General features: G+C 38.1%; 3 protein-coding genes and 1 long non-coding RNA gene across 11 annotated transcripts in view; 3 read left to right on the top strand and 1 right to left on the bottom strand.

The window, feature by feature from the left end:
- The window catches only part of LOC105829022 (BTB/POZ domain-containing protein KCTD3), a 56111-nt gene extending 50366 nt beyond the window's left edge, over window positions 1-5745 (top strand). The window contains exons 1-11 of one of the 8 annotated variants that reach the window (XM_012667640.3): window positions 106-292; window positions 543-856; window positions 938-1090; window positions 1218-1409; window positions 1577-2056; window positions 2302-2418; window positions 3406-3426; window positions 4065-4204; window positions 4310-4496; window positions 4666-4944; window positions 5307-5745. In XM_012667640.3, coding sequence (XP_012523094.1) covers window positions 234-292; window positions 543-856; window positions 938-1090; window positions 1218-1409; window positions 1577-2056; window positions 2302-2418; window positions 3406-3426; window positions 4065-4204; window positions 4310-4496; window positions 4666-4944; window positions 5307-5512 — 2148 coding nt within the window. In that variant the 5' untranslated portion in view covers window positions 106-233 and the 3' untranslated portion in view covers window positions 5513-5745. Of the gene's footprint in view, window positions 1-105; window positions 293-542; window positions 1091-1217; window positions 1410-1576; window positions 2057-2301; window positions 2419-2856; window positions 2863-3405; window positions 3427-4064; window positions 4205-4309; window positions 4497-4665; window positions 4945-5306 lie in introns of those variants that run through there. The other 7 variants (XM_012667643.3, XM_012667641.2, XM_028192256.2 and 4 more) reach the window with 7 other exon arrangements.
- Window positions 5746-6650: 905 nt separating this feature from the next.
- Window positions 6651-10196, bottom strand: LOC105829025 (CAAX prenyl protease 2). Its single transcript, XM_012667648.3, has 6 exons — window positions 9842-10196; window positions 8772-8877; window positions 8565-8697; window positions 8265-8501; window positions 8117-8179; window positions 6651-8049 (listed from the first exon to the last, which is right to left on the bottom strand). Exons 1-6 carry the CDS (start codon window positions 9961-9963, stop codon window positions 7835-7837), a joined length of 876 nt encoding a protein of 291 aa, XP_012523102.1. The 5' UTR covers window positions 9964-10196; the 3' UTR covers window positions 6651-7834.
- LOC114254866 lies at window positions 8334-9224 on the top strand. The gene is made up of 3 exons (XR_003626172.1): window positions 8334-8470; window positions 8557-8704; window positions 8796-9224. It is a non-coding gene; the product is annotated as an uncharacterized LOC114254866 (long non-coding RNA).
- Window positions 10197-10217: 21 nt separating the features above from the next.
- Window positions 10218-23026, top strand: LOC105829021 (F-box only protein 11). Its single transcript, XM_012667639.3, has 8 exons — window positions 10218-10661; window positions 14180-14476; window positions 14633-15427; window positions 15706-16558; window positions 16635-16855; window positions 17220-17438; window positions 17519-17726; window positions 17830-23026. The coding sequence occupies exons 1-8, from the start codon at window positions 10568-10570 to the stop codon at window positions 17957-17959; spliced, it is 2817 nt and encodes a 938-aa protein (XP_012523093.1). The 5' UTR covers window positions 10218-10567; the 3' UTR covers window positions 17960-23026.
- Window positions 23027-23614: the final 588 nt, after the last annotated feature.

Consider the following 23614-nt stretch of genomic DNA (forward strand, 5'->3'; position numbering starts at 1 on the left):
ATTCAAATTTTGGTCTCACGATGCGACTGACAATCGATAGCTCCGACTTGACGCGTCCCTCTTGATTGAGAGTCACTGGTCAGTCGCGCGTGCGCAGCGGATTGCGTTGATGATGGTTGATGCACGCATAACCTGTCAGAAGAAGGGTTGTTTTCACTTGCAACGATTGTAACGTCCCCGACGATCTCGTTGGATATGAATTGTCATCGTAAAAATACGCGATAGCCTTGAGAATGGCTGCGCCTCATTTAGGCGTGAGCGATATCGTTCACCTGAACGTTGGCGGCACCAGGTAGATTATTGGTCCGGCAATTGTTTTTCTATTATCAAATTCTATTTAACTTCGTCAACTCTTAAACCTGCAAATCAAAATATTGTCATATGTTTTTTATTATTTTTTTTTATTTCTTTATTATGTGACCTAGATATCTTATTGATTTTTTATTTTATGTTAAATTGTCTCAATTGGCCTTAGATTTTTTTCATCAATTTCTTAGTAGATGTTTTATATATGTTTAGATAGCAACAAAAACTGCTTTCAGATTCTCCACGTCTCGTCAAACTCTGACATGGATTCCAGATTCTTTCTTCACGGCATTGTTAAGTAATAGAATTGACAGTCACAAGGACGAGACTGGTGCACTTTTTATAGACAGGGACCCAAAACTATTCTCCATTATATTGAATTATCTACGTACCAAGGATATTGATCTGAAAAATATAGATATTCGAACTTTAAGACATGAGGCCGAGTACTATGGCATCACTCCCTTAGTTAAACGGTTGATGCTCTGTGAAGACTTGACTCAATCATCCTGTGGCGACGTACTATTTTATGGCTACTTACCACCTCCAAGTAAATTAGTGCTACAAAACCATATTGTTTATTATTATAATAAGTTTATTATTATAATAAACTGTTCTGTTTTCTTTAAAGGTATACCACTTCAAGAACCTGTTGCTGTAACATCAAATGTCAGCGATGTGTCGGTTCATATTAGAGTTAGTTCTAATTCAAATTCTAGAGTCGACGGACCATCTACCTCGCAATCTATGACATCCACTAACTCTACTAATCAAAACGCCAATGGTATTTATTTTTATGAATAATTTTACTATTAGTAGGATTATATTTGAAATTTTTTATTTATATATTTATATATGTAACAATTAAATAACATAATGTTAAACGCTAAGGTAACAAGATTGTTTTGCAGTAGGTCCACAAAGTCATAAAGGTGTACTAGGAACACATATGAGGAATTCCTCCCTTGATTATCGATTGCCACAACGCGGTCTCCCACATTCTCGCACACCATCTCTAGATTTGAGACACGCTAGAAACAACTCAGCTGATCTGAATAAATTGTATAAAAACGATATTGGCCTAATATTTGGATCACAACAAGGTAAACATCTATCCTATATATTATAAGCATGAATCATTACTTCTCTGAAGTACAATACAAAACATAAAGATTTTTTTTTATAAAAAGAAATATAGTAATAACGTTTAAAAAGAAAAAAGTAATGTGCTTTTCTATTTGTAATATTAATAGAGCAACATTGATTGCAGTTTCATCATGGGTAGATCCTCTGAGAGTGCAGATCATAAAGGCACATCACAATTGGATAGTGATCGCTTACGCGCATTTCATCACATGCTACCGACTAAAAGACTCATCTGGATGGCAACATGTGTTTACTAGTCCACACATCGAATGCATAATAGAGCGCGTGGCGATAAACGCAAAGATGGGAAGTGGCGCGGATGGTAAAATGGTCGCGATCTCTTACGGTAGCCAAGTAAGACTTTGGGGTGTGTCCGAGGAAGGGATCAAGATCAACGTGGGTACGTTCAATTTGAATGTACGTGTAGAATACTTGTTCTTCATTGGCAGCCAATTAGTCGCGTTGTCACCGACCGGAAAAATTGGCGTGTGGCATGCGATGACTCATCACTGGCAGATACAGGACGTAGTACCCATCCTATCATTTGACACGGCTGGATCATTTCTTCTATTAGGTTGCAACAACGGTTCCATTTATTATATTGGTAAGCTAGAGAGATGTTACATTTCTAAGTAAAATTCTCATAAATTTTGATATATCATTAATTTATATATTATAAAAGTATTACAAGAGTATAAAAATCCTAAAATCTAAAGTTTTTAATATTAAAAGTTTATATTTAAATTTCTAAAAGAATATTTAATAGATTCAGAACATTCTATATATTACAACATGAATTAATTTTTTAAATTTAGAATTTTATAATTTCGGTTACTGTATGAATTACAGACATGCAAAAGTTTCCTTTGCGAATGAAGGATAACGACCTGCTCGTGACCGAATTATATCGAGATCCGAGTTACGATCCCATAACTGCAATATCTGTGTATTTGACGCCAAAAACTAGTAAGTCTCCTTTTATGTTTCTATTCCCAGCCTAATATAAAAATCTCGACGATTAATAAGATAGAGAAATCCGAGGTAAATTTTTTTCCCTTTAAAGACAATTTGTTAAGAAGCGATTTTAATGAGTGACGTATTTTATTAAGATCTTTTATTAATACTGCTTTAATGCAGAATGTAATAACAAACGTCACCATCGCATCAACTTTATTTTGCGAGAATCATTATTTTAGTTACCGTGCTAAAACAAAACGAGAGCTATGAAATATATTAACGAATCATATAGGAGTAAATAATTTTTTACTAACTGGCGTATATATTTTATTCATTAAGATATTATAGGAATGTTATAAGAGGTTTGATGTTGGTCCTTAAAGATATTAATGAGAGTTTATTATTACATTCTTTGCTTCATCATTTCTCGTACAACTGGATAAATAGCACAAGGCAAGTATGGGTCGATGTAAGCAGACTTTCTGCTTTCTCACGTCCAACAAATGTCATACAAAACGAAGCGTTTCATCTGCTTTCATTTTTGTGTTAATTGCATCAAACGTGAATCATGCGATTAAATAGCAACAAACATCCTCTTCCTCTCCAGATAGCATTAAATTTTACATTGAAATGTACTGGCGCATAGTTATATAGTTATACATATTTTTTTACATTAGATTATAAAAGCATATAAGCGTGTATTACAAAGCACATTTGTTTTAATCGAATATGAATGCTGAACTGTACACATCTCTTTTTTTATATGCGAGAGTATAAATTTATTGTACATGAAACACTTGCAATATTAGAGATCGCACAACTTGTACACAACCCTGCTATCCTTATGCATCCAGTTGTACTAACGCGATGTTTTTTTTTTGTTTTTTTTTGTTTTTTTTTCATTTCTTACATTACTCAGTGGATTCAGTTAATCCAATTTGTTTGTTAGAGCTGCTTGCTTGCTCTTTCTATTTATAGTAATATGTTCCATGCCAGCATCTGAGAGGGGAAAGGGAGGTAATAGAAAACATGTATCTTTGCTTATGTCCTTTTTTTCGTTGGTAGTGATAAATTTATAGGCAATTTTTATTTTTGTTTTACAAAAGTTAATGCAAAAATTGGTTTTAAATAATGTTGATTATATATTGATATTTACACACGTAAATATTTACACATGTAAACATTATGTTATTGCTTAATTATAAAATATAATTGTAATTATATGAACACCATTATATTTTTTTATTAATAGCTTGTACTTATTGTTGCAATGTGCAGCATGAGGCATTGTGAGCTTCAAGACATCATATACATATTATTTTTTTATTAATAATACTCATCTGAGCACATATGTTATTTAAATATTATATCATATCACATTTATATTTTCAAAATCTTTCATTACTATAGCTGTATTATATCATTAATTAATCTTCTGATACACTATTAAATTTTATCTTATTCCTACATTATGCATAGTAAAATATTGAATTTGATAAATAAAGATCTAATTTGAGTTGCAAATCTTAATCAGCATATAATATTAAGTTATGTATCAAATAATGATATATTATTCGTTCTAATTTTTAAAGTGTATCAGGTGATTAATGCAATATAAAGCACATTCTTTTAAAAGTGTATCACTCCCAATATAGGTCTCTGCGGAAATTGGATAGAAATCGCTTATGGCACCAAATCCGGAAGTGTTAGAGTAATTGTCCAACATCCCGAAACTGTTGGTCATGGTCCACAGCTATTCCAAACTTTTACAGTACATCAAAGCAGCGTAACCAAAGTATGTTTAGCACCAATAGAATATATCCAACAGAATTTTATATTAATTGTTACGTTAAATTACAATGTCACATTAATTTAATTTTATATATAAATTATGTGACAGGTAACACTTTCGGAAAAATATTTAGTGTCAGTTTGCTCGGAATATAATCACGTCAGAAGTTGGGCGGTGACCAGATTCCGTGGAATGATTTCGACTCAACCTGGATCAACACCCGAGGCGAGTTTCAAAATTGTTTCTTTGGAAGCAATAGACCCATGTGTTAGCTATAACGCTGGCAACGATTTTGGTACGTTGTAATATCTTTAAACTTGTAATATCACCATTTTTCCCATATTATTTTATTATTACTTATTTTTTAAGAACATTTTTTATTCTAATGTTTTTATTTTTATTAAATAGTTTTTAAGATACAGAAATTACTTTTTTGATTTAATATTTGAATAAAATATGTGTAGGACCATTCGGCGAGCAAGATGACGAGCAGGTGTTTGTGCAAAAAGTCGTACCCGAAACTGATCAGTTGTTCGTGCGATTAGCGTCGAATGGAAAAAGAGTTTGCGTAATACAGTCGGTAGACGGCAGCATCATAAGCTCATTCTATGTGCACGAGTGTGAAGGTTCTAGTCGCATGGGCTCAAGGCCTAGACGGTTCATATTTACTGGTCATTCTAACGGCACTATTCAAATGTGGGATCTCACAACGGCATTGGATCCGTCTTTTAATGCTACTCAAGGTACATTACTCTCTCCCGTTGTAGTTATGTAACGGAATCAACGAGCATGACACATCTAAAATATCAGAAACCAAAATGTAGTACAAATTATTTGAGAGAAGTTCTAAACAAACGAGTTATGTTTATTTTACACATACACATACACACAACGTAAAGTTTTTTCGTAATATAATTAATTCTTCTTATTTGGATTGATTTTCTTATTTGTAAGAATGGCTTATTACATATAAATTATTTCATTTATATCTTTAATGATATATAATTGTTAATTCTATACTGAGTTTCTAAAAGAAACTTTTTTGTCGATCTCGTTGATTCAATGAAATTTATTATCAGATTGTTATGATATTTGTGTCTTTTAGCAAAAGATACTTCTGGTGGACCTACGCCAGAGGAACTCTGGAAATTGTTAGATCAATGTGATCTGAGTAACAGTCATTGCTCAACGCCTTGCATCAGTCCGTCTCCTTCGTTGCTCGCAGCTGGACCTAGAATTAAATCGAGCAACGTATTGTTTCTCAATCAATCGCAAAATCCAGAACCAGCGCCTGGACCAAGTCAAACATAAAGATACCTATTCGAGGTATGTCGTGCCAAGATGTACACAATCAGAAAAAAATCTGCATTTATTTAGTTATTTATTTATTAATGAATCACTATAAATCGTCAAAAAGTCTGTAGCCATAGTTCCTAAATCACCATCTTTGCATCTTCAGTAGCGATGGGATTAAATATCTTATAAATAAGTTTGCATACTCTCAAAGTCTCTATGATTATTTTGAAAAATAAAAGCAGTACTTTGAAAAATATACAAGATTTGGACCTGAACGGAATAGGTTTGAATCTTTTATGAGTACCTTAAAACATAAGTTTTATTTCCAAGTGGGCCTAAATCAAATATATTTGAATTTGTAAGTATTTTTTTAGAAATTTCATTTCTAGTGAAAGAAATTTAATTGAGAATTTTATTCGAGTATTTTGCAAATGATTTTTTATGACAGAAATTATTTATATGTATTTTTTCAAATCCTCACAATAATTTATTCTAAAATTCAAAAGTAATTAGTCTATTATTTTACAAGTATAATATATAAAATAATATTTTTTATGAAGATTACTCGAATTCTAAAAAATTAAACTTAATACTAATTAATAGACTCAATTTGAATTATAAATGCATATTAAACTTGATTCTATCCTTAATTTTCACATCTAATGAGACTGGAGCTATTTATCTATTAATACATGGTGCAATTCAAAATTATATAGCAAAGGACATGACTGCATTTATAAACTCTATAGCCAGCTATTAATGTTGAAATCATTATTTTAATAGGAAATTTACTCTTGTCGTAAATATTTGTCGACGTTTATTAAATCATATTTTTAGGAAAGTGTGTTTGATAATATTACTATCGCTTTTGAACATATTTAAGAGTATTTATTTATTGTTATTAATATATTAACGTATCAAACTTTTCAGAAATTTACCGTTTTATAAATTTTATAAATATCTAAAAATTTAATGATATACGTTTGTCTTGTTTATTATTTATTGTTATTTCAAAAAATGGCTATCAAATCCTTTTAAGGGAAATTAATTTTATGATGTTTATATTGTTCAAAATGTAAATGTAATCTTTTATATTTTGTTTAATAAGCTAAGGGAAGGAACATTCTACGAAATCATGAACTGATAGTATAAATTAAACGTTTTGTTTACAGTTATATATTCTTTATCAATGTTACAAAGTGAATCAAATATGAGCTGCTCATACACAAAATCATGTTATTTCTCACATTATTTTAATGTCTCACGCAAAACAAGTTCATCAAATACATTTAAATCCTAATAGACGCTTATAAATTAAATCATTATGTAATCATCGTTATATATCGAATTTTATATGGCGCTTCGACTGTAAAACAAACACTAGCTTAACACTATTTCAACATTGTATCAATGTTTTATGCCCTGAATGTCATTTAAGAAGTTGATATTACTATTTATATCTAGAATAAAGAACGGTATACATTACGTATGCAATTAAAAGATATTACACATATTCGAAAATCGAATTGTACTCTTATTATATACAATTACTTGTAGTCTTACTGCATATATAATGTATACGCGTTTATCGATGTACATATACATATATAAAACTTATAATAATAATTGTTGCGTTAATCGCGTTACTTCTGTGATTTAAATAAACCATTGTGTGTGTATGGCGATATCGCTTATCACTGGAATATTTATCACTGCCATTGTACATATGAACATCGTATATACACTATACATACAGATTGTTATAAAAGTAGACGATTAGAAATATCGTTTTAGAAATTTTTTCAATAGATTACATTAATTATAATAATCTATATTACAATATTTCATTTACAAAAATCTCTCTGTTTCAAAATATTGATAACGTTTAACAGATCGTGATCATGAAATAATGTAATATTTCCGCATATAAATGTATGCGATAATTCGTAAATAATAATTAGAGCTAGATCTTTCGCAAATTTTGGTCTTGCGAACAAGTTCGTCTATCTAATAGTTGTGACATTCATAAGCGCCACTATAAAAGTCTAACTCTCAGGCACTACGGTGATATATTTTGTACCAATGCCAAATTGCACGATCAGTTAAATTATATATCGTTATCGAATATATAGTTGAAATTAGTCTAAACTAATTTTTAATTCTCGCAATATTTTTCGACAGATAAGTATTGTACTCTGTTAGATAGACTGTTAAATATAAAATATTCCACAACGATGTAAACCAATAGATTAGTGGAACAATTGCAGTAAATTCTGCATAAAAACATTTTAACCGTAGCATTTGTTATATCCTATTATTTGTTAGAGATCGGACGTCTCATATAAAGTGTTTAGTCCAGAATAAATTATTATTAAACAATGATGGATGAGTCATCGGCATCAATAAGAAGCACCAGGCGACCAAGCCGATCACAAACAAACACATGAATCCAGCTCGTTTCAGTGGATCCTTGTATGCTGCTATTTCAGAAAGATCGGGAAAACCCATATGATTGCAGAATGAATGCGCGGCGAACGGTGCAACGAAGTGTCCTGAGAAAAATATATAAAATCGAAAAATCTTGCTAACGATTTTAAAACAAGAAAAAAAAGCTCCCACCTGTCCTCGCAAAGAGGAAGGCCGCGTACGCTCCAAAAATCGTCGTGTACGCAGACTGAAAACCTAAATTCGATATTCAAATTATTTTAATACTTTGTACATTGTAGATTTATATAAATAGATAGATAGATATCTCTGTCAAACTTACAAGATATAAATAACGCATGTTTGATGCTCATTCCCATTTTTACTCTCTCTACTACGTGATGGAAGTGAGCCACTCCGAAGAATAGGGGGCACACAAATATGGCAGTAGTCGGTGTGAAACATTGTAGGAGCAACGGCAACATGCATGCCCTAAAAGTCCACTCCTCAGACAATGGAGCGACCACCTGATTTCTCCACCAAGTTAGAGTTCGTATGCCTCCCAGCCAGTATATGGGCTCTGAGACAGATGTGTGTCTATTAACTGTTGATTATCGAGTTGATTTTGATTTCAGATACCAACCGGTATACAATCGTCCATTGAATCCTTGTAAACTTAAGGGACCTAAGAACAAAATCATCGTTAGGAGCAACGATATCGCAGTCGCCTGTATCAAGCCTGTCCATCGAAGGCCCAGCATTTCCCAGATGGTTGCCTGTTAGGTAATAATATAAATATAAAAATAATTATCTATATAGAATACCCTAAACTGTGTTTAAACGATAATACCTTTTGAAATACTTTCTCATTTAGTCCAAAATACAAGGGTGCTGGTGAAACAAGAGTCATGACAAATACGCTAAAAAATCGTTTCTTTATAGTCGATGGATGCTCTCTGAAACACAAGATGTCGAGAGTAAAATTTAACGCTAAAGTAACATCAAAGGTCGTTTATAAGTAAATATGTTAATTATTTGTAATATAATTCTCAACAGTAATTGATAATTATTTATCTTAGATAAACTATATGATTGTCTTATACGCCTTATAATTGTTATAGTGATTGAAAATACGTTTGCTATATTAGTTTGCAAATATAATAACTTGTTTAACAATAAGCCTATTGATGATTAATTTTTATTATTTAAATACGTCATATATAGACATAATTTAAATAAAGGAGTAGGAGGGAAAAGTAAAATTATCATTGATGTGTTGCAATAAACATCATGAAACATCTTAGAAAACGCATTGTTATAAATTATAAATTAAATTAATAATAATTTGAGTAATTTTTATAAAAATTATGAAGCAATCATTCAGATAGGCAATTCTAGAGTTGTCACGTTTAGATTTGAATATCGCTCCAATTGGACGCCGCTTATCGCGCATGAGCTAGACGGCATACTGACATGTCACAGTGATCGCGTAGCGACTTTCCAAAATCTCCGTTTTATTTGGTGGCGCTGGCGCCGCTTGTCCAGAATTGGATGAAGAGCGGCCGGCGCGCGGCGGCGACAGGGAGCGCCACCACGTGCGGACGACTGCGTGCGTCAGTTACAGCATCCATCCGGTTGATGCGAGACGGTTCGCGATCGTGAGCGGCTTACGAACCGAACAGACGAGTGTGCTCCAACGAGAGAGACGGAGGGGCGGCGAACCTCCTCCGCGCGCGGAGTCTCTCGCTGGATGGACGTTTCGAAGGGAGGTAGGAGCGCGCGGGGGAAACGGCCGGTTGACGTCGAGAATACGCGGTGATCGCGGCGACGACGACGCCGTCGCTGCCGCTGGATTCGGCCGTCGTCGACGTTGCGCCACTGTTCGCCATACCACCGCGGACGCACTTTACCGCAACGTACCTGTTGTGCGGCGTACTCCAGACATACAGGCTCGCCACGTAGACGCTCGAGAGCGCGAGGCACGCGAGGATCGCGGAGGCGCAGCTCGGCAGGCTATCGGTACTTGGTTCCGCGGCCTCCATAACTCCATAACCGATGTCGGTCGCCTGTGTCGCGCTCCACTGCGGAAGGGGGGCTCGGTAATAAGCCCCGTGGCGTTGGCGGAGACCGCGGGGTAAAGAGGAAGAAGGAAAGAGAGTGAGAGAAAGAGAGAGATAGAGGCGCTGCGGTGGCAGAGGGTTGGAGACGGCGAGACGGTACGGGTCGAATGGGGGGTAGGGGGGTGCACCACGGCACGCACTCGCGCGGGGCAGAAACTTGTCCGATTGGCGGCTGCCCTCTGGGCCAGTCGGCGAGCAGAGACCAAGAAGATGGCTGCCGTGCACGGTGGTAGTGTCGCTATTGTGTAGAGCGTCCTAAGGCTTTTGGCAGCTTCTGCCGTGGGCAGCGTCTACCGCGAGTACGACATCGCGGCTGCTGCCCTACCGTCGGGAAGTGCGACTCGACGCGTCCTCGTAGCCGGGAAGTGCGACGAGCCGTGCGATCGACAGCGGAACGGGAGAGGCAGGAGGTGGGGAAGGAGGAGGAGGAGGAGGAGCAGGCGGCGGCGGAGGAGGCGGAGGAGGACAACGACGGCAACGAGGACGGACACGAGGACGACCGCCGAGGGCCGCCGACGACACGAAGATGCCGAGCGCGTCGTTTTCGTCGTCTACGCGCGGCTACCTGCGGAGGTCGCGTCGAAAAAACGGGAGGAACGGGAGTCTCGTGCTGAGAACGGGTAAGCGAGCGCGACGAGGAAGGAGCGAGTGAACGAACGGGCGTACGAGGGAGCGAGAGAGAAAGAGAGAGAGGGAGAGAGAGAGAGAGAGAGAGAAAGAGAGAGAGGGAGAGAGAGAGAGAGAGAGAGAAAGACTGATAGAACGAGAAGACGGGACAAAGACGGGAACGATGAGGGTTCAGGATCTCGTCCGTTCCCGTCTTGTTCCGCGGTGCGTCCCGAGGGTGCTCTCTCTCGGGATCGCTCCGCCATCTCCATCGTGTTTTGCCTTTGTTCCCTGGCCTACGTATGCACACACGCGTCGCGCGAGCGAGCGTTTCCTGCTCGCCCTCTCTCTCTCTCTCTTTCTTCCTTTCTCTCTCTCTCTCTCTCTCTCTCTCTCTCTCTCTCTCTCTCTCTCTCTCTCTCTCTCTCTCTCTCTCTCTCTCTCTCTCTCTCTCTCTCTCTCTCTATCCGCCCATTTCTCCACACTCCTTTCTTTTCCCGATGCCTTTCTCCCAATATACTCTCCCACGAATGATCCTCGTTTCCTGGCTTCCTTCCGTCCCGAAATCTCGCTCTCGCTCTCTTGAAACGACGAAATTTGTCAAAAAAAGTCCTAAGAGAGGAGATGACCTCAAACTGTCTATATATCCGTCTGTACAGCGGAGAGAATAAGAACAAGTTTGAGAATCTCAGGTTTGATCGTTACATGGATTTGATATAGTAGGAAACAGTCTGCTGTAAACATTCGCATGCAATTTGGTGTCTAGCTAGCTGCTCCGCGATTGCTTCGCGTCGCAGCTGAGGTTAGGTAACCTCGAGTGTGGCGAGAAGTCGAGAACTCGACGTCGATGTCAATCGGAGCGGCTCGGCTTGGGTCGTGACAAAGGGATTTCGGGCGGCCGAAGGTCTAGACGTTAGACGACAGTCATGTGTGTGTATGTGCGTGTGCGTGCGTTCGTCCGTGCGTTTGACAGTCAAACGTCAGGTGCCGTTCCGTCACAGTGCTGTTAACCCATCAACCCATGCCCGATTGTTGGCGCTCCGCACCGCGAATTTCGCCGTCCGCGAATCGCTTTTCGGATTTGCGAACAATTCCCGATTGGCAGCTGCTAACCGGCCATATTGCTCTTCGGTATTTGCGAATAATTTCTGATTGGCGGCTGCGCGTCCGCGGGGAAACGCGACACACAAGCCGTGGACCCGGAAAAGGTTGCGACACTTCTTTTCTTTTTTTTTTTTTCTCTCCTCCCTCGCGGCGACTCTCTTTTTACAGACGCGACGCCGTCCGGGTAAACAATAGTGCGCACGAAAACGGGTCGCTTAATAAACCGACGGATCCTGTCAGCCTTGAATGAACGCGAATCGGCGAACTCGTCAAATCGCAAAGTTCGCTTTGCGGGAGCGAGGAGGAGGAGGAGGCGGTGGCGGCGGCGAGGAGAGCGAGCGAGCGGTGGGTGATCTCCGTTGCAACAATATGTATCGCGGAGCCGAGTGTGTCTCCGGGCTATAATATAATAAGGGTTGAACGACCCCACCGGCGATATTACCGTCGGGGGAACGCGACCCTTATTGTAGCGCAATATCGCGATAGAGCAAAGTCCCCCGCTCTCTTCGTTGGAGAACGTTTCGCTTTGTGCAGGAGCGGTACCATACATTCCGGATCGATCGATTCGCGATCTCCGCTTCGCGATCAGTCCGTCGGAATGCTGGCTCTGGAGTCGCCCTCCCCACATTCTTTTTTTCTTTCTTTTCCTTCTCTCTCTCTCTCTCTTCTCTCTCTTTCCTTGTTTCCGAATCGCCAGCGGTCCAGCTGGAACGCGGCGCAGCATGCGATATACACGTCGATCGGTGCCGAATTTTCCGGCGGCGCGAGAGAGAGGGAGAAACAGTGAGAAAGAGAGAGAGAGAGAGAGAGAGAGAGAGCAGACGGAGGCAAAATGGGAGGACGAGTGAGCAAATATTCTCGGAACCGTTCAAGTCTTTATATTCATATCAAATATTCGGGGAGATTTAATTGCCATTTAAATTATTGGAACGCCAGAATGATAGTTGAAACTCTCGCAAAAGTAAAAAGCAACATATATTCTCTCCAAGTGAATTATATATTGAATATTAATGATGAATTAATTAAACTCGAATCGAATATAATTAAATGGCGTGCAGATTGATACAATCGCGTGTATTCGGATATTTGAATTTGTTGAAGCAAGATTAGATAAGAATAAAAAGAATGATGTCAAACCGATAAAGAAGCCTCGCTTTAACCGTCGATTTAACCGTAACAGATGCGAGACTCTTGCGATCGCCGGAGGTAAAAATCATCCGCGGTGCGTTTCGTCGGAAGACAAGGCATTTTAAAGGAGCTTTTTTGCAGAAGGAGAAGAAAAAAAGCGAAGAAGATTACGCGCTATCCGTCGCCGCCGGTGCGTTTTGAGTGATCAACTACCGGTGCGTGCTCCACTTTCGCGAGAGGAGGACTCGGCGAGTGACCCGGAAACCGTGATCGAGAGTATAATCCCCGGCCCCCCGAAATCGACGCATCTCTCGTGTGGATCGACACACGAGCAGCGCCCTCCCGTGTCCGCTGTTGCGTGCCGCGTGTGTCTCTGCGGAGCCCAGCTAGAAAGTGAAACGTCAAGGCGCGCTGTTGTTTACGGAACGGAGAATGAAGCCGCTCGCGCGTGGTGTCCGTCGACGCGATAACGATATTCGACGGTGAATGGAGAAACGATCGGGTTTACAACCCCAATCGGGGCTTTGTGCTCCGGCGTGAACTTCGGGCTCGCGATAACGGAGATCGGTCGCTAGACGGAAGCGTGTGTTACGCAGAAACGCGTTATTAGGAAAGGATACACACGTGGCGTGTTGTACGGTACACGTTCTTTGACTTTGCTGCGATATAACGTTTAACGTTAAAAAAAAAACTAAAGCGGCGTGTCGTTTTCGTTGTTCGTGATTTCGTCGTAGCATGCGTGTAATTGAATTGACATGTAATTAAATTTGCATAATATTAACAATCACATTGGAGTACATGTAATCGCAACGTTGTTCTCTATTAGCAGATTTTCCATGCGGGCTTGCGACATTATACACTTGACAGTTTATTATGCCGTGACATTTGTAAAACAAGTCATCATGCAAATTTCTCTAATGGTGTCTGGCACACTTTAAATTACACAGCAGATAGCGAGTGTTTGCATATGTAGCTACAAATGCCTTTTGTTTATAAGCTGTATTAAAACACGAATATGACGTTGTATACTGTTCATGTACTGAGAATATATTAGAAAGAGGCTGCTTTCTACATCTTAAATTATAAATTTCTAGAAATCTGTGTTGCTTGCAAACGGACAAAAATGAAAAAAAAAGGACTTCTCTTAAATGGTCTTCTTTTCATAGAAGGAAATTCAGAGATTCTTTCAGAGAGAGATGAAATTAATCATTTTATCTTCTGCGAAGTTTTTTTGAAAGAAGAGTCACTGTTTTCTTTTCTTGTTTTTCTTTAAGCTAATGATTACATTTTGTGTTTGTAGCCGAGCTAGTCGAATTGCCGTGCAATCAGCTTATTCCAGTAACTGGCGGTGGAGTCGGCGTAAGTACTGGAGGACGAGGCTCGTCCCCTAGTGTATCCGGAGTGGCTGCTCCCTCACCGTCACCCCAATCGCACTCGTCGCCGTACGATCTGAGACGCAAAAGTCCACCGCATCCCGATCCGGCGCCCGGCACGAGTTCCGCCCTTCCTCCATCGGGTGGCATCGCCGCTACCTTCGGTTCGTCGTCTCTACCGGCAAGGAAACGACCGAGACGAACGTGTTCGTTGTCAACAGATGGTACGTTTCAAGACCATCATTAACGTTTGACAAGTGTCGAATTAGAAACTGCTGTACGTGTAAAAAATAGATCTATCGTAAATATTAATGCTCAACATATAATGCAGAAATTTTAATGGTCCATTAAACAACACTAATTGTGATTTCTCGCGACAGGTATAAACACAAACACGGCGGCGCATTACCTCCAGTATGAGCTCCCGGACGAAGTCCTGCTCACAATATTCAATTATCTTATGGAACAAGATCTTTGCCGTGTCTCACAAGTTTGCAAGCGTTTCCAAGTGATCGCGAATGACACGGAACTGTGGAAGTCGCTGTACCAACAGGTCTACGAATACGACCTGCCGCTGTTCAATCCAGCGCCATGTAAATTCGAATTTGTCTCGCCGGACGAGTCGGAGTATCAAAATCCATGGAAGGAGAGTTTCAGGCAGCTATACAGAGGCGTGCACGTGCGGCCTGGCTTTCAGGACTTAAAGTTTAAAGGCCGCAATTTGCCGTACTTTAACACGGTTCAGGGTGCATTGGACTACGTCGACGAGTATAGAAGCAACAATGGCGCCTCGGCAAACAGCGGCGCTACTGCCGCGGGCGGTCAGGGCTGTTGTAACAGCAATTCACAAACGAGCGGGGAAGACACTTCAACGCAACACTTAGTTTTTCTACATGCTGGTACATATAGAGGCGAATTTCTTGTGATTGATAGTGATGTAGCGTTAATTGGTGCTGCACCGGGAAATGTCGCAGAATCTGTCATTCTGGAACGCGAGAGCGAGTCGACGGTTATGTTTGTGGAAGGTGCAAAACGTGCTTATGCAGGGCATCTCACGTTGAAGTTTACGCCCGACGTCACGAGCACGGTGCCTCATCATAAGCACTATTGTTTAGAGGTTGGTGAAAATTGCAGTCCCACCGTTGACCACTGCATCATCAGAAGCTCAAGTGTCGGTAAGTGTACGCTTTTAACATTTTTGTAGATAGATTTTATAAATATACATATTGCAAATATAAAATATTTTTCAAAAAAAACTTACCCATTTGAAATTATTTCTTAAAAAATTGAAATTGTTATAAAATTACAATAAAACGACTATATAAGATTATTCAGTGTATATTACGTTTTTTGAAAAGCTGAAGCAATTTATCTTTAATGGTTCCACTTTATTCTATTTGCAATATAAATATATTTGGTAGTTTTATTTATTATGTTTATTTTTAACTTCTAGTCGGTGCAGCAGTCTGCGTGTCGGGCGTGGGTGCCAATCCGTTAGTGAAGAATTGCGATATATCGGATTGCGAGAATGTTGGGTTATATGTAACCGACTACGCCCAGGGCACGTATGAGGACAACGAGATTTCGCGAAATGCCCTCGCTGGCATTTGGGTGAAAAATTACGCGAATCCTATTATGCGACGGAATCATATCCATCACGGTCGCGATGTAGGAATATTTACGTTTGATAATGGGCTCGGTTATTTCGAGGCTAACGATATTCACAACAATCGGATAGCAGGTTTCGAGGTGAAAGCCGGGGCTAATCCTACCGTTGTTCACTGCGAGATCCATCACGGCCAGACCGGCGGCATCTACGTACATGAGAACGGTCTAGGCCAATTTATTGACAACAAGATTCATTCGAATAACTTTGCTGGTGTATGGATTACATCGAACTCTAACCCGACTATACGTCGGAACGAAATATACAATGGCCATCAAGGTGGAGTGTACATATTCGGCGAAGGTAGAGGTTTGATTGAGCATAACAATATCTACGGCAATGCACTAGCCGGTATACAAATCAGAACAAACTCGGATCCGATCGTCCGGCACAATAAAATACACCACGGTCAACACGGCGGCATTTACGTGCATGAAAAAGGTCAGGGTTTGATAGAAGAGAACGAAGTGTATGCCAATACCTTAGCTGGCGTGTGGATTACCACGGGTTCGACACCGGTTTTAAGGCGAAATCGAATTCACAGTGGTAAACAAGTCGGTGTATATTTTTATGACAACGGTCATGGAAAATTGGAGGATAATGATATTTTCAATCATTTGTATTCGGGAGTACAAATAAGGTAAGTCTTAGTTCAGAAAAGATTATCTTTGGTACGTAGGTTAAAAATCGATTGAAAATACGTGTTTTTTCTTTAGAACTGGCAGTAATCCAGTAATACGTGGTAATAAAATATGGGGAGGACAAAATGGTGGCGTTCTAGTATATAATAGCGGCTTAGGCTTACTCGAACAAAATGAGATTTTTGACAACGCAATGGCTGGCGTCTGGATTAAGACAGACAGCAATCCAACTCTTAAAAGGAACAAAATATATGATGGACGAGACGGTGGAATTTGTATATTTAATGGTGGCAAAGGTAAAGATGTTATTCTTTTAATAAAATTTTAGCAATGACTTTTCGACTATTGACTAACAATAAATATCATATAAGCAGTAAAATTTTCGAAAATATTTGTAAATTTTTCTTTTGATATTTAGTTAAATACATTTTTCAGTGATTTTCTTAAATTTATGCTGACTAAAAAAAACTTACATTGCAAGTAATTAAATGTACTTATTTCCATTTAAAAATTATATGATTTTATAATCTCTAAATCCTTTATCGCGCATTATAAAGTATAACAAAAATAAAGAAAGAGATGAAAGAAATCTTACAAATGTAATGCATACATCTCATCAAAAAGTAGACAAAATCATCATTTTTGTATGTCTCGATATAGGTATTTTGGAGGAGAACGACATATTTCGCAACGCACAAGCAGGCGTGCTTATATCAACACAGTCGCAGCCGATCTTGAGGAGAAACCGGATTTTTGATGGTTTGGCAGCCGGCGTCGAAATAACTAATAACGCCACCGCTACCTTGGAATTCAATCAAATATTCAATAATCGATTTGGCGGTCTGTGTCTGGCAAGCGGGGTGCAACCGACGATTAGAGGTAAATATTCGCTTCCGGCGATCAGTCGCTAGTGTTTCTAACGAGAAACTATCACACGCTCTTCTTTTGTTTTTTTTTAGGCAATAAAATATTTAATAATCAAGACGCGGTAGAGAAAGCGGTTGGAAATGGCCAATGTTTATACAAAATCTCTTCATACACTTCCTTCCCTATGCACGACTTCTACCGTTGTCAAACGTGCAACACAACGGATCGGAACGCGATATGCGTTAATTGTATAAAAACTTGTCATGCCGGCCACGACGTGGAATTTATCAGACACGATCGGTAAGTTTGCATAATCTTAACTTTGTACATTATTTAGGCGCGCGTTTATAACTTCATCAATGAAGTAATCGTAATGTAACCATGTGTATAATAATATTTGTAGATTCTTTTGCGATTGTGGTGCCGGAACGTTGAGCAATCAGTGTCAGCTGCAGGGTGAGCCTACGCAAGATACGGATACGTTGTACGATAGTGCGGCGCCCATGGAATCGCATACACTTATGGTCAACTAGGAACTAACCTAAAATAATTTAAACAATCAAACGATGTTTAGAGCCGTAAGTCCAGTAATAATGCGATCACACGCAGTATATCTATTGCCGAATTCTTTATGATACTTGCCTTATTGTCAATATATCATAATTGTTATTCTTTAAAGAATTTTATTTATTACGATAATTTAATTTTTATTGTTAATATGTGAAATATTATTGAATAATATAAGTCACATAACCAATATGTGTTGGTATTATAATATTGCTGTCACTTATTTTCTTTATCAAAATTGCCATCTTTGTTTTTCATATATAACTTTTACAATAATTTATTCCATTTTCATATTGCATGATATGCGAGGATAATATAATATTTTTATTAATATAAATAATTTACTAATTTATATATCTCTTGAGATCATCTGATTGGATTGGCTATTTTTTTTAAAATCTATTAAAATGATGAGATGATAATTGAAGAAAAAACCTATATTAGTTTTATTGTATTTATCTTTAATTAATTCTTGTTAAGAATTAAAAAAAAGATTGTTTCTGTGGTCAAGGATAATAAAGAACTCGGCAATCGAATCGCCAAGAAGGCGATAATAATAAAATAACAAAGAAAGCCCTCATATGTGTAAAACATACAGTATCATATTAGGTATATCAAATTAATTTAAATGTGTAAACGAGGGAAAACGCTAGGCTAATCGTAAATCGAACTTTTCACGTGACCCTTTTTATTGAGATTCTATTATCCTTAAAATCATATAACAAAAGAGTGCAGTGCTGTAAAAACAAAAGGGAAAGGGAAGAGAAACGTGTATACGCCATAATGACATTCAATGCCTCGTAATATATTCTAATGAACTGCTTAAAACTCTAACACGGAAATCGCGATAACGTAGATAAGACGAATGTGTAAATTCGTATAGTGTGAAACAATGCATTCGGAATGTAAATTGTGTATATCGAACGCGAAGCAGTAGTAATGCTGAAAACGGATAACGCAGTCGTGTTGTCTACTTTGCAGTAGCATCAATCCACAATGAACATAAAGCATATAGATAAAATTTGCACTTGACAAGTAATAAAAGGAGACTTAATCCAGTGTATAAGAAGGAACGCGAACAGTGCATGTGTCGAGTACCGCACTCGGAATTGCAAAACTGAAAATTTTAACTCATCTCACGCAAAAAACAAACAAGGGACTGTAATCCAACGGGTCACACGGAACGATCGTTTACGTATCAAGTGCAACTTTGTTGATGAACGATCTGTCGAATCTATGCGGTACAAATCTCGGATGGTAAAACGAAACGAAGGACGACAAGGCCGGGAAACACTCTACGAAGATCTGCAAGACACCGGAACAAATGTCTAAAATATGTGATATACAAAACTCACACAGGTGGAATAATCAAAATAAAAATTAACGTGCTGCTAATTTTTCGACGTAAACATACCTCGTAATTAACGCGTAACGATTCCATTAATCGCGAAATGGTGAATTATGTGATGATGGTCCTAAGTTGCCCCCACACGGGCAAAGTGCATAATAAGAACGAGATAAAAACTATTTAAAATCACAAAAGGAAACGAGTGGGAAAAGAAGAGTGCGTGCACGCTGGAATGTACGACTGTGTATACCAGTGAAATAAAAAAAGAAAGAAACGAAAACGGAAGCACAGTTAAGCGTTCGAAATAGAAGATGTACTGTCTGAGGAACAGTTTTTAAAAAGTAATCTCGAATTTTTCAGAGTAATCAGATTTTTTTAATTATTACGTTAGTGAGTAAAAGAAGTCTAATTACCTTATTGTAACATGTAATTTTTCTGGGAGCGACGCGCGCTCCCGTGCGAGAAAAGGAAGCGCCTATTAGCGATATAATTTTAGACCGAAATCATTTTTATTTACGCAAAATGGTATACATATATAGATAAGTAGAGAGGAGCGGACTGTCGTAAGGTATCATTATTGTGAATTTTGTTCGGAATTTAACAACGTAATTTGTTATTCTATGTGTATATTCTGTGGTATTTTTTTGTATGTCATACGGCAAGGAGGCGTATGAAAATTGCCTTTCAGTTTACCGACTCAGGAGGATAATATATAGATGCATATATATACATATACATACACATACATGTATATGTGTCTATATACGTATATAAATATAAATATATAGAAATGATGTATAGCTCAGACGAAACAGACTTACTTGTTGAGCAAAAGATCCGGCTTTATTTTCCGGACAGTTATCCTAAATATATGATAAGAATTTTTTGAGTGAAAAAAATCTCTAGTATATATATGTACGTACGTACATTAAGAGAAATATTTGGTGAAATTAACCAGACACGATAAATCACCATACGATTTAGTAAGCTGAATCTGAATTCTAATGAGATTGTCCAGATTCTGGATAATCGTATAATCAGAAGTCTAGTTAATCTCACCAAATATTTCTCTCAGTATATGGATATATATCAGTATATATATCAGAGATATTTTATGTACATTCAGTTACCTTGAGATTGAATTTATCTTTCACAGATTTGTTTTGTTTGTATCAAAGATATGTGTACATACATTCATATGCATATACATATATATATTTATGTACACATATGAATATGTACTCGTATATTCATATACACAAACATATATATGATATGTATGTATATATCTACAAATAGTACTGAATGGAAGAAGAGTGAAAGGCATTTTTCACGCAGCGTGTCGCATTAAACTTTAAAGAAGGGAAAAAAGTGAGATATGTATATCGAGTCTTTGGGTTCTTGAGTGATATATTGTATGATCTGTTGTTTTGTTTAATAATTGTTCATTTGATGAAAGTTCGTGGATTCCTTTCTGTTCGAAGCGGAGAAACTGCAGAAGAATACGGTGATGCAACGGGAGACACAGATTATGCGATTAAATTACATTATGAATATTGCAATTGTAATACGTGCCGGACGCGCGCTTACAAATGGTTTCTGTTTTTTCTTTCTTTTGTGATGGAATTATTATCGATCAGAGTTTACGTCGCTCTCTAAATTGGACGTGTGATCGTAGAAATTTATTTATCAAATTATTTATCGGATTGTATAAATTATTGATTGAATTTGAACACTGGATGTTCTGCGTTATTCTTGGATCAAATTATTTTATTATGTGTACATGATATATGTTGCAGAGGTGTATGTGAATGTAAATACATTTTTTCTTTATTTTCTTTTTTTTTGTATTGGATCGAGACGGAAAGAGAATCGCGTGCACACGCGCGTCCGCATTCATCTCTTTTCCGAGGAAGAATAAAACGAAACCCTCGGAGGTATAAATTTATCATCGTCCGTGCGGAGCCGTTTTTCCCCCCGAATACGCGAGGGGAGCATTTTTCTGCGATTTCTACCCTCTCACATACAACGAGAGAAAGAACTTCTCCGTCACAACGAAACTGTCACTACTGCTATTCATACAGCGATTCAACGAGACTTGTCTAAATCTGCCGATGTTAAAGTTGGATATTGTACAAAATTTTTCTATTAACAGACAATTATAGTTTTGTTTGTAACTACGGCAAGATGATCCGTGATACGACTTCTGCGAAATACTTATCACCTCCAGAAATATTGGACTGAAAAGATGCTGTTGACGCAGAAAAAGTGCCTCGAGAATGTGCTAATTATTCCGTAATTCTGTAATTAAAAAGACAAAATCGCAGAAGGCTATTTTTAACGGGCATTGACGTCTTCTCAGTAAGTGTCTTTTTGCTGTCCATAATGTAACAACCAACGAAACTCTCAACGGCGACAGTGACAAATTCGGCCGTGTCGGTGAATTCTTTTTCTCCGTACAGTTTCCCAAGTATGTATGTTGAGTAATGTTTCGAACACATTGTTTTTGCGCAGCAGCCGTGTATATATGTATGTACGTTGTAGGACGAGGCAGTAACCAAGCGGCGAACGATTCGTGGACTCGTATAATAACTTCCCGACTGCTTCCACACTCCGCCTGCTCGAGCGTACGCGTTTTACGGCTTACACACCCTCGTGACCTAAAACTCCAAAAAAAGGGGGAAAAACGAGGAAAGAGGGAACGAAGGAACATGTACACATACACACGCACTAGATGCGAGAGATAGATAAAAATAGGTTTGCACAAAGAACTCCCCCCCCCCACCCACACATACACACACACACACACACACACACACACACCATACACATGGTGAGTCGAGACTTTCATATTCGGCTGCGGCACGATTCCAGTGTTTCTCTGTTTCTAGTTGTTGAATGTATTAGAGATAAGATTCGATCACAGAGCAATAGCAAAACCCCACCCTCCCCCCCTTCTCCGTCCTTCCAGTTGTGTTTGTCATTTTTACAGTTCCGCGTGTAAGATCGGCTGACGCTAAATAGAGCTTTATCGCACGTTTCCCACCAAAGTGACGATTTTACGATATGTTTGCAAAATCTCGAGAGTGAGAAGAGTGCGAGTATCTCGTAATAGAAAACAAGAGGACAAAAAAGACGCAGTGAAAAACTGTTCGACGTCGTAACGAGAGCGAATTTTAGGCGTGAGGCAAAAGCGACAAAAATTCGAAACAACATAGCAATTACGTTGATTGTGCGCACCGGATTGTCGAGCTAATCGGCTTAGTTGCGAGCAATGAGCGCGTTTCGCATAAAGTCTCGAACTCGGAAATGCATGTATGGTAAACGCGTCAATTGTTCGGACGCCGATTATCCTGAACACCGATTCTCCTGGACGATTGATATTCATAAAAAAAACATACAAGAAAAATTTTTTACTTTATATTTCATTGAAATATTTTATTTTTTACGATTTTTATATTTGTATGAAATATTTATTGTGTGAATTTACATGAATATTTTTATATTTATATCATGATATATTATTTTTTGCTTTTATATCTTGTTTATGCTTTTCTATATGTGAAAATTTCGCACAGTAATCGATAACGGATATGTTATGTAGGTCTCCCCTCTCTCTCTCATTTTATATCTGGATAATCGGCGTCTCGTCGCGCGTATATACAGGGTGCCTAACTCGAATAATATAAAAATATAGTTTGAAAATACAAAAAAAATATGTCAAGCAATCACACAAGTTATTCCGAAGATGCAACGTAAACACATAATATATCTATCAGCGTTGCACAAAGCGAGATAAATCGGCCTTGATTCATCGGTCTCTCTTCATCGCGACTCTTCGATCACTCCATTCCACAAAAAAGTCTGTACTTGTACCATCGTCAAGTATTGGCTCTCTCAATTTTCCGTCAGCAAGTACTTGCCATTATTACGTTAGTTGCCATAGCCCCATACCGGTGCGGTAGAGAAGCTAGGTAGATTAAGAGCACATGAAGATTGTTGTGCAAACACACGGATCCGCAAAATCAGTAGAAGTACGTATAGTGTAAATATTAACTTGATCGTTCTATATATATATATATATATATATATATATATATAGAATACACACACATACACACACACATAACGTATTGATTGCACTATTATAAAAAAATATATTATTGTCGATTATAATTTTTATTTTTTTATCCTTTATTGTTAATTTTTTATGTATCTTTTTCGTTTTATCAGGACGTCGGGACGAAATATGTTCGGTTTACCGAATTGCGTT

Source organism: Monomorium pharaonis, chromosome 1, assembly GCF_013373865.1.
Source record: "Monomorium pharaonis isolate MP-MQ-018 chromosome 1, ASM1337386v2, whole genome shotgun sequence".
NCBI lineage: Eukaryota > Metazoa > Arthropoda > Insecta > Hymenoptera > Formicidae > Monomorium > Monomorium pharaonis.